The sequence below is a fragment of the Montipora foliosa genome, chromosome 3 (genome assembly GCF_036669935.1).
Source record: "Montipora foliosa isolate CH-2021 chromosome 3, ASM3666993v2, whole genome shotgun sequence".
NCBI lineage: Eukaryota > Metazoa > Cnidaria > Anthozoa > Scleractinia > Acroporidae > Montipora > Montipora foliosa.
The window spans coordinates 63627214-63642214 of NC_090871.1; the positions used below are offsets into that span (position 1 = coordinate 63627214).

General features: G+C 39.2%; 1 protein-coding gene across 1 annotated transcript; it reads left to right on the plus strand.

Moving 5' to 3' along the window:
• The first annotated feature begins 9751 nt into the window (after window positions 1-9751).
• On the plus strand, window positions 9752-12601 carry LOC137995085 (uncharacterized). The gene has a single exon (XM_068840669.1). The coding sequence runs from the start codon at window positions 9989-9991 to the stop codon at window positions 10784-10786; it is 798 nt and encodes a 265-aa protein (XP_068696770.1). The 5' UTR covers window positions 9752-9988; the 3' UTR covers window positions 10787-12601.
• Window positions 12602-15001: the final 2400 nt, after the last annotated feature.

The window sequence follows — 15001 nt, forward strand, 5'->3', positions numbered from 1 at the left end:
TATACTATATTTTTAACATTTTATTTCTACGACTTTGGTTTTTATACGACAAAGTGCCTTAGAGCCTTTGGCCAGGTTTTAGTGCTATATAAATTGTATTTATTATTATTATTAACATTATAATAATATTTTGAATGGTAAGAATTTTGTGAATGCGCAGGCGAGGTGCAAACTCAGTGTTATCCATCAAAATATGTGACGTAATGTATGTACCATATGGAACCATCACAAAATAATCGACCAATAACCTCACCTGTGCTTAAATGATGTATCATAAATACGGAGGAAAAAATAATGCTTCGTTGTGATTGTGTTGCGACATCATTGTTTCCAAACAACGAAAATTTTAAAGCAAGAACTCAGTCTGTTGTCCACGCCGTACGTCACTGACTTGTCTAATACAGTAATCTTAAATTTTATTAACGAAAAATCCTGATCATCTTATCTTTTCACCGTAAAGCAAAAAGTAAAATCGAGCGATAGTTCTTCAAGATGGGGAAAATGTCTCCCACAGAGATAATTATTTGGTAAAAGACCGAGAAAGTGTTCGATATATGAAAGGCGTCGGTTAACCCCAAAACTATTAATTCCACATTCAGGTCACATGAGAAATGATCTGATTTAGGTAGTTTTTTTTTGCCGTTTAACCTAATTTTAGTCAGTAAATCATATTCTTCGTCGTTGCCAGATAAATTTTCACCCAATAATTATAAATTTTATTTTCACAACAAAGCGCTGGATTTGAGGTTTGTTCCTATGGATACGGGTTCAATTTCAAGCGAAGTTGTCAACGAGTTTTTTTCAAGGATAGAAAAGATGATAACTCGAGTGATGATTTAGAAATCGACAACCAACAAATTGGCATTTGTGAAGAAAGAAATAATGGGAAAACTACGAGGAAAAAAGGAGGAAACATTTGGAAATGAAAGCGAAGGCAGCAAAGGAGAAATGAATGAAAACCTAGTCGGCAGGTTTGGTTCGGCACGCACCTCTGAGCGAACAAAATCACATTTTCAACGCTTAGACAATGCTTACTTCAGCAGTAATGAAGATAAGTACTACATAAAGGAGGAATCATGTCAAGAATCTAGTAAAGCTTATTCCAGTTTGGAACCCCCATCTAGGGACAAAATGCAACAGGAACAAGGAGGAAAACCAAAAGGAAATGAATGTAAAAATATACTGGCAAGAGAAGCCAATGCTGAATCCCAGTCAAAAATTCAAGACCGTCGATGCAGGTATCTTTATGACAGGAATCCGCTACAAGATCCACGATTTACTCGACTGGTTGAGCAACTCATTCCTTTACGCACCTCGCTGAGCTTGGATAGAACGAGGATGCTGGAAACTGATCGAAATGCCAACAACAGATCTGATGCAATTTGCTTTAAAGACATTTGTGTCAACGAAACATGTCGTTTAGTGTTTAAAATAATGATCAGGGAAAAGGATAATTGTCCAAAAGATTAGCAGTTTATTAAAACATTTTATTTTAGGTTTCTCAGCTTGAAACAAATTGAGGACTTCTTAGAACGCTCGCTACCGAAACAATTCTAGATCTGTTCATCTGTTCGAGTCTTGTGACAGGATATAAAAGACGATAAAAGGCTTGTTTGTCCTCGGATGGTGATTAAACGATGATGGACTCGAGTAATACTCGCTCAAACTGCGTTTTCCTAAAATTCCATTAGTTTTCTTTGTTCGCTTCTTTGAGTGATCTTGTTGTCGCTTCAAAATATAACTTAACGCCATCTTAAGTATTTCGCTATTATTCCATTTTGTCTACGTTGTACAATAGAGCGCGTTTGAGGTAACTCTGAATCCGCTCCACAGAATTTTTTTAAACTTTGCGGAGAGTTTCATCTTGACCTGCTGATCACTTCAGTGCAATAAAAAATTGGGGTCACCGAGTTCGTTTTTCAGATAAGAGGAACTAAAGCCAAAATGTAGGGTGTTTTTGCAATGCTTTCCTGTTGTCATGGTAACTTGTTACGTCACAAAAAATAACTGCATCTTGTTTAGCAATAATTGATGTTTCATATGGTACCACAACATTGCTTTTTTTTTACGTGATAGAGCAAGTTTCAATTGAGTGTCGTAAAACCAAAACCAAAGTAATTACTTTGGCCAATCAAAAGGACGGTGACAATCCGGTAAACCAATCCCAACTCGAAGTAATTACACTTAGCCCACACAAAACGCAGGGAAATGTGCACGCGCGAGCTACGATTGGTTTTGGTTTCACTTCTGATTGGTTGAAAAAGTGGCGCGAGAACATTGAACCAATCACTGAGTGGAGTAATACAAAACCAAAGCAATTCGCTAATTACTTTCAACACTCAATTGAAAACCGCTCTAAGGCCGACTGCATAACCTTTAACGGTATTGGTACGAACGGTTGATTGAAGTGGAGAACCTGGAAGAAAATGAACAAATAACCCTTGCATGCTCTCATTATTGTCAAAACTCTAAAAAGACTGGTCAATATTCACGCTGTTGTTATGCCTAGCACGGGAGAAACCTGCGGCACGATTACATTTCCTTATTAAACCAATTTTAGGTTTCTACAACTCCATAATGATTTGTCAGGGACTTAGCGGTCATCGTAGATGCTGGATCACGCACTCCTTTGATAGCATAAAACTGTTGTGGTCCAATAGGTGTTAATGAGCGTAAGAGGCTTTGAAATCTTGAATCACGTGTTACGTCTCGCACAGAGACTTGGAGTTCGCTTCCAGTGCCCTTTGCTGGCGTAGCTGAAATTTTATGCTCTCTCCAATTTTGCCCCTTTCCCAGATTAACAACAATCTTCTTATTCGCCTTTTCAGATCGACCCACAACACATTCTTCAAGTAGATTTCTTGTATCTGTTGATTGGCTGCCCTTTTTTTCTTCGGTGGCTTTGAGCTTCATTACCGAAGCTGGACTCCCTTGCCTTTTGTTTTCCAAGCCAAATTGATGTTTAAACGTTTCAAAGCGACTAACTGCGCCGTTTTCACTCTGTTTTTTCCATCTAGTTTCACTGTATTTGTCCATTTTCTCTACCAACGCAAAATAGCGACACTTTTCCTTGTACATCTTCAAGTACTGCTGCTTACTTTCCTCAAGTTCATTATTTTCATAATCAGCTTTTTTTAGTTTGGCTAAACTTTGCACCTTCCTCAATCGCTCCGCTTTACTTTCATCTTCGTCTTTCAGTTTTCTCATTTTCTGCACCATAATCTCCACTTGGAGTCTCTTTTGTTTGGCATCAGCACTGAGACGAACAAACTCGAGAACTATTAACGCCGCTTGTTTAAACGATTTTATCCGTTTTTTTCTCCGCCATATTGGTGTTACATACACAAGGGGCTTTGAATTTAAATACTCTGCCATCTTTAACGACCAATAACTAAGATTCAGTAATTCAACTGTACTACCATAACTGGCTGGTATCTGACCTTACAAATAAGCTGTACGGTCATTTATACACCAGTCCGACGTGCAAGAAATGACGTCATCAATCTGGACTAATCGTTGGTCTTTTGTTCAATAATCCCCTTGGAATATATCGACGTTGTATTTTCCTTTGATACAGATGTTTTAAAGCAAAGTTAATGAATTAAATATTGCCTCTTGAATGCCACAACACACGGAATTGTCGAGCTAGGAGGAAGATACGACATTTTGATTACTTTTCAGCAACCAAATTCGTTTTATTTCGTTTGCTAATAAGAGCCGATGTTTCCGTAATTAAGGAGTCTGTAAGATCTACATGAAGAGTATAATTAGAGGAAAAGTAGATCCGCGCTTTCAGTTACGTAACGAGGGACAAATTGGTGTAATAACACTGTGACGAACAAAGAGGTTTGCTTGAAATCGCTAGCGCACTACCACCCTTGGTATCCAAGATGGCGATTAACAGTTACAAAACAATGAAACAAAACCTCATAAAATATTACTAACAGATTGCCCTTACTGGCTTTTTTAGTGTTTTTATTGCAAAAATTTTCTCATCGCTGCATCTACATAAATTGGCCAATGACCCAAAATGTGTTTGGTAGATCAACGGGGTCTACTACATTCTCGTTCATTCATTCCATCGTTCCTCATAGTCGGCACGGGGCCTTCGCACGAGAAAACGAAGAGAAAATTCAAGTATCTTCATTGGTTAGCTTGCGAACAATAAAGTTTTGAATCGGAAGTGAAAATAGCCGATGTGGCGTGGCTGGCCTGTAAAATGATCAGTGTCTTTGTTTTAACTACCATATTACTTATTGCACTTTCTGTTCGACTTGAAGGGACACATTCTATAAGTTGAGGCCACTTAAAGCTTCACAAAGAGACTCCTCGAATGTAATGCTTCTGACTCCGCCACATTTAGTACTATTATAGAACTCCGGAGTCCTAGAACCTGGGATGTAAATCCTATGTCTCCAGAGCCCTTCGTTTTCTCGCACAAAGGCCCCGCCGGCTAAGGTGATGGGCTCTGGGAACGAGAATGGATCTACTATGATTTCTGTGGTCGTCTTTCTTCCTTGGCGTCCGATCTCCTTTAACTGGGCCTATCTAGTCGCCAGGGTCTCCCCTCCAGATTAAGAGGAGTCAGAGGGGAAGACAATCGGAAAGAGTGCACATCTCGATACGTTGTGATGTCAAATTGTACTAATAATTAAAAAAAACTATTGTACAGAAATATTTAAGGCCCTTTCACCAAAGTGACTTCGTGAAAACGCGTTTCTTTTTCACGTAGTTTGGACAGTTTGATGAAATAAAAGTTATACCTTTGCTCGGACAACATGGCATGCAATTATTTAAAAAAAAACACGACAAATTGAGTGAATGCGTCAAAGTTCACCCAGGAGCCGAGTAAACTTGGTTCCTTCCGTAATTTTATGGTATCATGATTTTGTCTCTTTTCTCTTGCTGACCGTCTTCGTCTTAGGTCTCGCTGTTAGAACTGGTTCCCTTTTCGCAGTGCCAGCCTTTTTGCAACTCTTACTTGAACTAGCTCTAGAGTATTTCTCTCCTTTATCTTCAGGAGGTATTAGTGAGTCTAAAAGGCGCTGAAATCGGGGATCATTACTTGCGAGTCGCTGTACGTCTTCGCTTTTCTTATGATGTATTTCTGGCAAGCAAGTTTGTCCTTTGAAACAATATTCTTCGTTAAGATCTATGAAGCTCCGGGCCTTGTGTTTGCTTTGCCGTCGATCATTGTTTTGCTTTGTATCCTCTTTTGTGTTTTCAAGAAATTGAACATCGAGTAGATGTGGGGAACTGAGCCTCGTGGTAGCTCGATTTGCATGTGATATTCTTCTATACTCGCATGTTAAATATCCTGAATCTCTCTTCCTATTCTGAATCTTACTCTCTGTCGCCCTTCTCCATTCATTGGCACATTCATGCTCTCGAAACTTTTCCCAAACGGTTTTCTGATTTTCTCTTCTACGATATGCTTCCATTTGAATTTCACGAACACGCTCGTATTTTTTTCTTTGCTCCTCGAGAAAATTTCTCTTCAATGCTGAAATGTTACTTCCACTCTGCTCTTTATCAGTCTCGTCTAAAAAGAAATCAACTGTCATTTCAGGATGTATGCTTCGAAGAAATCGCATAACAATCATGTTTTTACGAATGAGTTGCCAATACGAAGATTTTCTTGTTTCCATTTTTTCATTTCGCTTCTCCCGCGGCCAAATTGGATCCACATGTGAAATGATAGGAAAGGAGATCTCGTCTGTATCTTTCAGTGGCATTGAAGAAATAATCGTCTATACTCTTCTATTTCTTATAACAATGAAATATTGAGCATTTGCAGGGGACGTTAATATACCCTTGTTTAGTTTTCCTAAATCTTTTCGAAAACAAAAGGGTTGAAAAAGAAAATATTTTTAGCCAGCCTAACAAGCAGAGCCCAATGTTTACTTGTGGACTAATAAGTTACCATTATAGATTTTTCTCAGTTTTGAGAGTGAAGCTTCTGGCGTTGGTCGGTGTCTAGTTTTTAAGATGCAAGTAGATTTAAACGGTTTTTATTCAGTTAAAGTCAATAAGGCTGTAAGTGCACTGAACGGTTTTAAGACACTCCCCGTTTGCTGATATGGCTTTTAAACGTTTCTTTTTCTTAATATATTTAAATCACAAACCTAACTATACACAGTCAAGAACGAAAAATTTATTGCTAAAAGCATATCTTCAGTCTATAAATAGACTTCGACGATCTTAGGCTTAATACTTCAATGCTAAAAATTTAATTACTCCAACTTAATTGCAATGTTATCTCCGGCTTTCCTGCGCTTAACAAGTCATTTATTTTCCCGTCAAAGCTAGTTAAAAAATTGTCAACCTATCCAGGATTGTTTATTTTCAGTAGTTCCGTTAATATATCTTTTTCTTTGTAGTTCTCCGCCGCGGTGTTCCTTAGCAGACAGGAACTTCACAAAATTAATTTTCGTAATCTACAAACCTAAGAGCAGCTTAACAAAGAATGCAGTGTTTTTTTTACGTGAGGTTTCAACTAGTTGCATTTTAAATGATGTACTGAACTGTGCGTAAGTACTTTGCAACACATGGAATACGTGAATATGCTGCTGTCATAGTACTAATAATATACGGTTATAGAAAAAGCCCTCCTTTCCCTGGCCACAATCGTTGAAAAAAAAAAACTTACGGGGCATTTTGGCGAGACCGTATGGAAACAACCCATCCCCGACACCCAATGTTGACAAAGGGCTTCCCGGCTATTCCCTGAATTGGTAAACGAGAAGGAGGCTTTTGAAAGACCTCCCTTGATTTACTGATCATGAATGGTTGCCACTTTGTATTTTATGTCCGTTGGGATCATTTCCTCAGTTTTTGTCGAAAAATTTGATTCAGATTTGAAACCCGAATGCAAACAGCCACCGACACACGTAACAACCCCAAAGCAATTCAAATGCAGGCGCAGTCGAAGTCGAGGTCTTTTCCAAGATGGCGGAAGAAACTGGTGCAACCTTGGATTATTTATTTCAGTCGTAGTAATTGCGTTTAATTAGTATTTCAAATACCTATTTTCTCGCAATGCATCTCGAAGCGAAAGCGAAGCGACACCCGAGCGGACTGTAGCTTCTTGAATGCTCAGCAAACTGTAAACTCGATAGTACACAGGCACTGAATCGTTTACTATTTGTTTTATCATAACCAAAACACCTTGTGACATTCTTTGTCTTCTTTAATGCCTCTCGCTCACCAGCTGGTCAAGCTGACTATCCCTTAATTAGGCTTGCAAAGCACTTTGCAAGTGGCTCGGGCAGGCAAAATACCCTGTAACGGGTTAATTAAATGACATGACAGAATTCTACGTCTTTTTTTATGAAAAAAATTCCTAAATCTTTTTTTTTTTCGTAAAGCTGCGATGAAATTTCAGCATTTTGGGCAGTACACTGGTCGGTCATTATTGAAGTTTGAGGAAGAAAAACTGTAATTTTTTTTCTCGGCGCACGTGTCAGTGTTTTCGCCATAACCATTCACCCATGGGCAAATAGTAAATGGAACATTGACAAATCAGAAAGGCGCGCGCTTTACTTTTGTTATATTACACAGAGAGATTTTTCATTGCCATTACATGAGACGGCAAACCGTACTGGCTCCTGCTTGTCGTAAAAGCTTGAAAAACGTTTACACGATTTCTCCTATTTTGTGACTATTTTATCTTTTTCACGTAGCGCAATGATGACGAAGTATCATTTAACGGAGAAAGGAAACGCCAAGATGGACTATGGCTGTTGTCATGTTAACTTAAACGATAATTTCGTGAACTAAAATACAAGCCGCAGCACGATTTTTTAAACTCATTACTGTAACACCTGGCTTTTTTGTGTCGTTTATGACGTTTGTTCCTAACAAAGACGTTAATAGAGAGTTTATAAAAACCACGACGGCTACGGCAACGACGCGGACGCCACAAAAGAAAATTATTATTGTTTTATAGAGGAAAAATGCTCTCGTGCCACGCGTGCAGTACACATTTTTGTACACTTATTTGCCGTACACTGCAAAACAGTAACGCTGGTAAAATAACCAAATTTAACACTTTGATGATATCGTGTGTCCGCAGCAATAAATTTATCGCTGCTGTCTCTACTTTTACTCAAAAACCGTTCGTGTCCAGTTAAGGATACTTTGCCCCTATCGTACAATCAGTGAGCAAGATGGAGAAAATTAAAGAATATTCAAGATTCTGGTTAATGCAGTTATCATATACATCACAACATGGTCAGATTTTTCATGATAGTCGTTGAAATATTTGTTTTCAGTGACCACCTGCATGACAGTCGATTTCAAAAGTTTGTTTTGACAGTTTTACATAAAAGCGGCGCGAAAGCGCTGTTACGTAACTCAGCCACACTATCGTCAACTTTTATCAAATAAAATTCAGTTTTCCCGTGAGAAGGGTAGTTTATTTTAGACAGGGGTAAAAAAGGTCAGCTCAAACTGTCGACGGCTATCAAGTACTGTTTGACTGCGGCTTAAAATGAGTAGGAAACGAAAAACGTGTAGACAATAACGTTGAATTTTTCATGACTTTAATTTCCTACCATTCATCACGCCCACTGGTATGTTTTTCCTTCTGACGCATTCGCCACACAAAAAGAGTTGCGAAGAGACAAGACTAAAATATGTTCTCATAGGACCTTGGTCAGTGGTGGATTAAAATGCGGGAACTGGCTCACGAATAACTCGCATTGTTATATTCCTCGACTTTCACTTAACAAAACCAGCACTGTGGTTGGTTGATTCTTGGTCACGTGCCCCTGATCAAATTTAAATGTATCCCGACCGAAATACAACTGAAGCCGTAGTTGTTGCTCGCGCCGGATGTTTTGCTCCGATTATTGAAGGAAATATCAATTTGAAAATGCAAAATGTATAACAAAGCACTTAATATATGGTCCCTCGGGAAACTAGTTAGTTTTGTTTTCCCTGGAATCCTGTCTCGGGAAACATCAGGACTTGGGTGCTTAGTATTTTTAAAAGACGATTGCGTACAATGAAAAGTCGATTCACAAACATTGCACAAAAAATAAACGTAGAGGTTAAAACTACTAAAAAAGTGTATACACCAATACACCAAGCGATAATTTAAAAAGGACCATTTTATATCATTCTAAACTTGTAAAAACCGGGAAAAATTGTTTTAGCGAAAGTTCATCGCTTGCCGGGATACCGCCACAACGTAGTCGTCATGAAACTTGTTAGTAGGTTGGTTTAGCGAATTATTTTGCTTCCCAATTCGATCTATTCGAATCTATTTTTGACCGTCAACAGGCATGTACTAAAATAGCGGTTCACGCAAATTTGTCGATAAATTTGCTCATTCTTAATACGCACAGGAACACCTTTCTTTGTTCTTCCAAACAAATTAACGGGAAGCTGCCTGTACTATTTATACATTGTGCAGATTAAAGACAATTGTTTTTCACAATTCAAGACAGACCACACACAAATTTTCTACAGCAATCGCAGCACGTTAATTATTTTGAAAAGCATTTTCCATTTTATCATGCTGCTATCCGGGAGCTTTTTGCTATAACTATTGCCGTAAATAGAAAAATGCAAAACTGCAAATGACGTCAAGGATGTCTGTGTTGAATGGATCGATGAAGAACAAACATGCGCAGCACGTGTTAACTAATATTGGAAAAAATGCAACGACACCTGCCTGCAAAGACAAAATACCTCCCGCCTTTTGTTGTTTAATAATTACTGTGAAAAATAGCAGGAATAACGAAAAACATGACGCTTGTTTTGACGAACGTTCTCGATTTCATGTCATTTTAAAGACACAGGCTAGCTGAAACTGTACGTGAAAAGTATATCTTTTCAATTGTAAATAATATATAAGGGTCATATTTATTTGAGAGAAAATTTGATCAATTATTTATAATAATGTAGCTCAAAGGACATTATTTAAAACTGGTCGGTGTACAAATGATATTATCTAACAGTTGAGGCCCAGGAAATTTCAGAAATGGGTAGAAAACGAAAACTGAAAAAAGTTTCTCGGAGCGAGAAATGGATGCAGAAACTTTACGACGATGCCATTAAAGAAGTCAAGGAACGGAATTTCAACATCGACGATTCACCACCGGCCATCAACAATGAAAACCCAACTGATGACGCTTCGATAGAAGAAAAACAAGTTCCACAAAAACCGCGAAAAAAGCCCAAAGAAGTCCTCGAAGAGAGCGTTAGGAAACAAGAGGAGTTAAGAAAATCGAGAGTTTCCTTATGTGTTCCCGTTTCAAGGCTCGTCCCTTTCAAACCTGACGAGAAAGGCTTGGCTTTCCCGCGGGATTTTCGGCGGGATTCTACCTCTCAAAGCTGGATTCCGCGTTCGGGAAAATCGCTTCCTGGTGATGTACACAATGGTTGCAGATCCCCCAGTTCCGATTTTGATAAAATTGAACACGACATTATTTGTTGCAGTGAGGAGGCTTCGGAAGTCAACGCCTTCGAAGAAATTTTGAAGGTTTTCCCTCTTCGTGTTCATGAAGACGATGACATTAGCACGCCGGAAATTTCCTTTCGCTCTCGGCAACTTCCGCCCATCTACCGACAAGAAGTGTGGCGGAAAACCATGCGCCGTGCATCAGAGCCATCACGCTCAATTCCCGCCAAAAAGGACGCATGGAACATAAGGGACCCTACGTCTCTGATGATTGGCAGGCAGGAACTTTATTCAAGAGAAAAATGTAAGTCATCTATTAGTCTCGCTGAGAGGCGATTTCGTCTGAGGATAGCTAGCACTGGTGCAGTTCTGCCATGAAAACCGAAAAAATAGAGAGAATGACAGAAAGAGAAACGAAAAGCAGCAACAAAGAACAAGAACAATAATCTTTAAAACTTATTTAACCAAAATGATCATGATTTACAGAGACAGAAAACCTGTAAATAGCAAAGCTAATCGGGGCAGGTAGTATGATGGCGTATCCGGCACTGTTACAATCACAAAACGTGATAATTTTACAAAATACAAGTATAGCAAGATACATTTTAAAATAATTAATCACTTTAATTAAATTAGATTATTGACACTAAAATTCGATGGCTGACGAAGTCACAAGCATTTAAAGATAAGAATAAGATAGATTCTTTCGATTTCATTCATTATAACGGACCCATAAGGTAACTATATAAACATAACTGTCTTGTTTCTAGGAGATTTGGAATAATAACACAATCATTTTCTTCTTAATATCTATATATATTTCGGGAGTTGTCTCAGTATTCTATCACTGCATGACTTTTGCGATCTGATGGGCTCACAACCAGAGACCTTAATTTAAAGAGGAAAAATTATTGACAAAGTTGAACGAAAACAAAAAACAATTAAGAGACAAAATTCGACAAATCGAGGCAACGACCTAATTGATGCTATATTGCGAACTGCAGGATATTGCATGCAGTTTTTCTTATCTCGAAGGCAAACTTGAGGCTTTTAATGAAACCCCACAATTCCTAGAATTCTTTTAGATGTAAATAAAAAGATAATGTAATATGAAACTGAATTGCCTAAGGTATTAATAACTTCTTACTAACCGAGCGCGAGGGCCGTACTGGGGAATATTGGCCCGAGGTCGTGGCAGGGTCCGTACAAAAACGACCGAGGGCCAATATTCCCCATGCAGTACGGCTCGAGCTAGCTCGGTTAGTAAGGGGGTGTTTACATGATACCGGTACGAGTTTCATTCTGGTACGAGTTGTCAATTTCATACCGCGTTTACATGGACGACACAAATATTGACACATGGATGACGCATGAACCAAAACAATAATGGCGTCCAATATTTAAAAATACAACGCATGCGTCAATAGTCCCAGTCCACCACGACTCGTTCACTTCGGTGAATAGTTGTTGAATATTTGTGGTGTGGGTAATAGACCAAAAGAGATAAGAGATTTTTGTTTCCAGCGATCAAGATTTTAATTAAAATGAAAGGATTTATTCACATCAGTTATCACAAAGTTCAAGAAGCTCTCTTTTAATTTCTTTATTTCTTCGTAATTCGATTTAACGCTCTTCGGTTATCAAGCGAATTTAAAAGGTTTGTTCCTATCAACGCTAAGTATTACTAGCAGCCTCTGAAATCTCTGTTTTTAGACAATCTAGTCTTTCACAACAAACTAATGTTACAACTGAAATGAAGAAACGAGTTGTTACATTAACAGTAACACGAATTGTTACATTAAATACGGCTGAAATCTCTTTAAATTACGGCTGTACCGCCTTTTTCTTGGTGACTTGTCTTCTTTTCTATACTTGAGCTGATCGGGGTGAAACATGGGTAACCCGAAAGAATGGATCCTCAGCTGATTTGACTTGCTTGGATCGCAGTTTCCAGTCTCTAACTGCAGCTTGGCGTGCGGCTGATCATTTGGGTCTGTTACCGTTCGTCGAAACTGGTTTGATACGATAAAAGGGTGATAGAGGTCTTCGACGATCGGTGCATGAAATCGAGGCTGACCTTTCGGGTCAATTTCGGCTTCACTTGGGAGGCGCAAACCCGCGGGACACTCTAACCGCCTTGACAAGCTAATCTGACAAACACCTGGTTTATCCCTTCTCTCTCTTTTGGATTTGGCTCGGCGGTTTTGGAACCAAAACTAAAAGAATAAAAAAGTATTGGTAAATACGCTATTTGTTTCTGTAACGCTGAATCATATAGATCGATAACCTCAAATTCCTTTAAACTTTAAAACTAAGCGAAGCGAAAGCGAAATTGAGGTCAGCTCAGGCGATTGCAGAGACTCGGGTCAATGCAAGGACTGAGCGCAATCTCTCCAGTGTGATTACCTTGCGCCAGCTTATTGTAGACTGATGAAATTGTATATGAAATGAATCATATATGAACTGCGGATATGAAATCAAGTGAAGCTATGATCTTCGCAGTTATGAAAGCAATTTTTACAATTGGGTAGAAAAGCAAGAAAAATTCAGGACCCCGTTGAAGTCCTGAATTTTTCAGGCTTCTCTACCCAATTGTAAAAACTGCGTTCATAACTGCGAAGATCATAGCTTCACTTGATTATTGTAGACTGTAGACTAAAACTGAAAACTGATTATAAAAATGGCTACCGAGCGTAGCTTAAGTTAGAAGTACACTTAAAGTACGGCTACTGCGTTCTTCAATTGTGTGTGGAGAAACTACACTCAAAGAAATTATTTTGGCCACTCACATAAATCTTCTGCTCCAGTTTACAATTCGCTCATAATACTCCTTTCATAAATAGTAGCTAAGTTAGTTAGCTCACCCTCAGACTTTTGGCGGGAATCTCAAGCTTTTGAACCAGGTCCGTTTCATCTTCGCCCCTCAAATATGGACTTCGCCTAAAAGCTCGCTCCATTGCCCACATTTCCTGAGCTGAGAACGTCGTGCGCTGTCGCCGCTTCTTCGACGGCTTCTCGGGAGGAGTCGGTAGTTGTTGATCGTATTCGCTGTCACAATCACTGCTGGAAGACGTAATATCCGAATTGAGACTTGAGGACTTCGCAAAATACTCTAGAGGCTCTGTAGGAAATAATAAAATAGAAAGACACTACAAGTTAGTTCTCTTGATAATGGAAATGCATCGAGTTAAATGAGACATACATCAGTAGTGAAGAAAAGATCTAGAAGTCCAAATAGTTGTTCCATAACACCAATCTTTCCTACTAGTGCATAAACTTGCCTGAGAAGATTTATGTTCAAAATGATTGGCCGTCAAAGTTGTCAAGGGCCGACCAAGAGCTGGTTTTTCTTTTCGGGCCGTCCAATTAAAATCTTATTAAAATATCTAACTGCTATTTCTCTGCTCCGAAGTCTGGATTATTTTACTTACCAGAACTCGATGAAGCTTGACTGAAAGATCTGTCGTCTTCAAGTCCAAGGATATTGCTGATAGAGAAAGACAACGGCTGACGGGAGACTGGAACCGATATAGGTTTTCCGTAAGAGGAAGTGCATGATCTCCTAGACTCTAGCGTAGATTGAGTTGCCATGGAACCGACTGAGTAGGTGAGCTGTTGAACTTGTTCGTGTGACCACCACGCAGAATGACTGAATATCCTGTGTTCAGACCTGACATATATACCCTGACCGTGTGAGCGGTCCGACAAAGAAATGTGTCTAATTTACCGATAACCGAGTAAAGAACAATACACCGAGAAAAGCAGTCACTCGCCGATTAATTTGCATAACGATTTAGTGTCATTGCGCAAAGAGGCTTTCCGTTTAGAAAACTCGTTACGCGGGCTTTTTGAAGGCAGTGATCTTACCGATAGTAAATAATTTAACTAAACTCGTGTCACGAACATGACATTAATTTGATGACAAAATCACAAATACTTCAATGTCATTATTCTATCCTTTCTGTAATGTTGTGGTTCTTGTATTCATTAAAACAATTTAAAGGGATAAACCAAGTGTTTGTGAGATTAGCTTGTTAAGCTGTTTAGAGTGTCCCGCGGGTTTGCCCCTCTCGGTTCAGTGTCACCCAAACCCAAGTGCCGCGTCCCAGGTTGCACACATCGGAAATGAGCAAGTGTGGAGCGACACAGCCTGCGAACGCAGACGTACCGCCGGAAATACATCTGCGTTCGCAGGCTAGGAGCGACACGGAGACAGACTTAATTAGAAGATCAGCCTCAGCCACGCATATGAAACCAGGCTATTTAGTGATGAACGGTAACAGACCCAAATGATCAGCCGCGCGCGAAGCCGCACATAGAGACTAGAATCTACAAAGCTTACGCTGTTTTGCGAAACAAAATGAACGTGAATAAAGAGATGCAATCCATTTTAGTTAACTGATTTATACAGACTAAATGAAGTATGCGCTCATTCAGACCTTTATATAACAACAGTTAAAACTGTGGAACAACTAAGCGCGCGCGGCCTGACAAACGAATAGTCCATCAATAATTCGCCATTTCCGAGTTCAGACAGCTTTGCCTTCAAGGCGACCGCCGCTATTGTGGCGGCGGAGTAAACTTGAGACAGTG

Coding starts and splice junctions, on each gene's coding strand:
- LOC137995085 (XM_068840669.1), top strand. CDS start 9,989: ATGGGTAGAAAACGAAAACTGAAAAAAGTTTCTCGGAGCGAGAAATGG.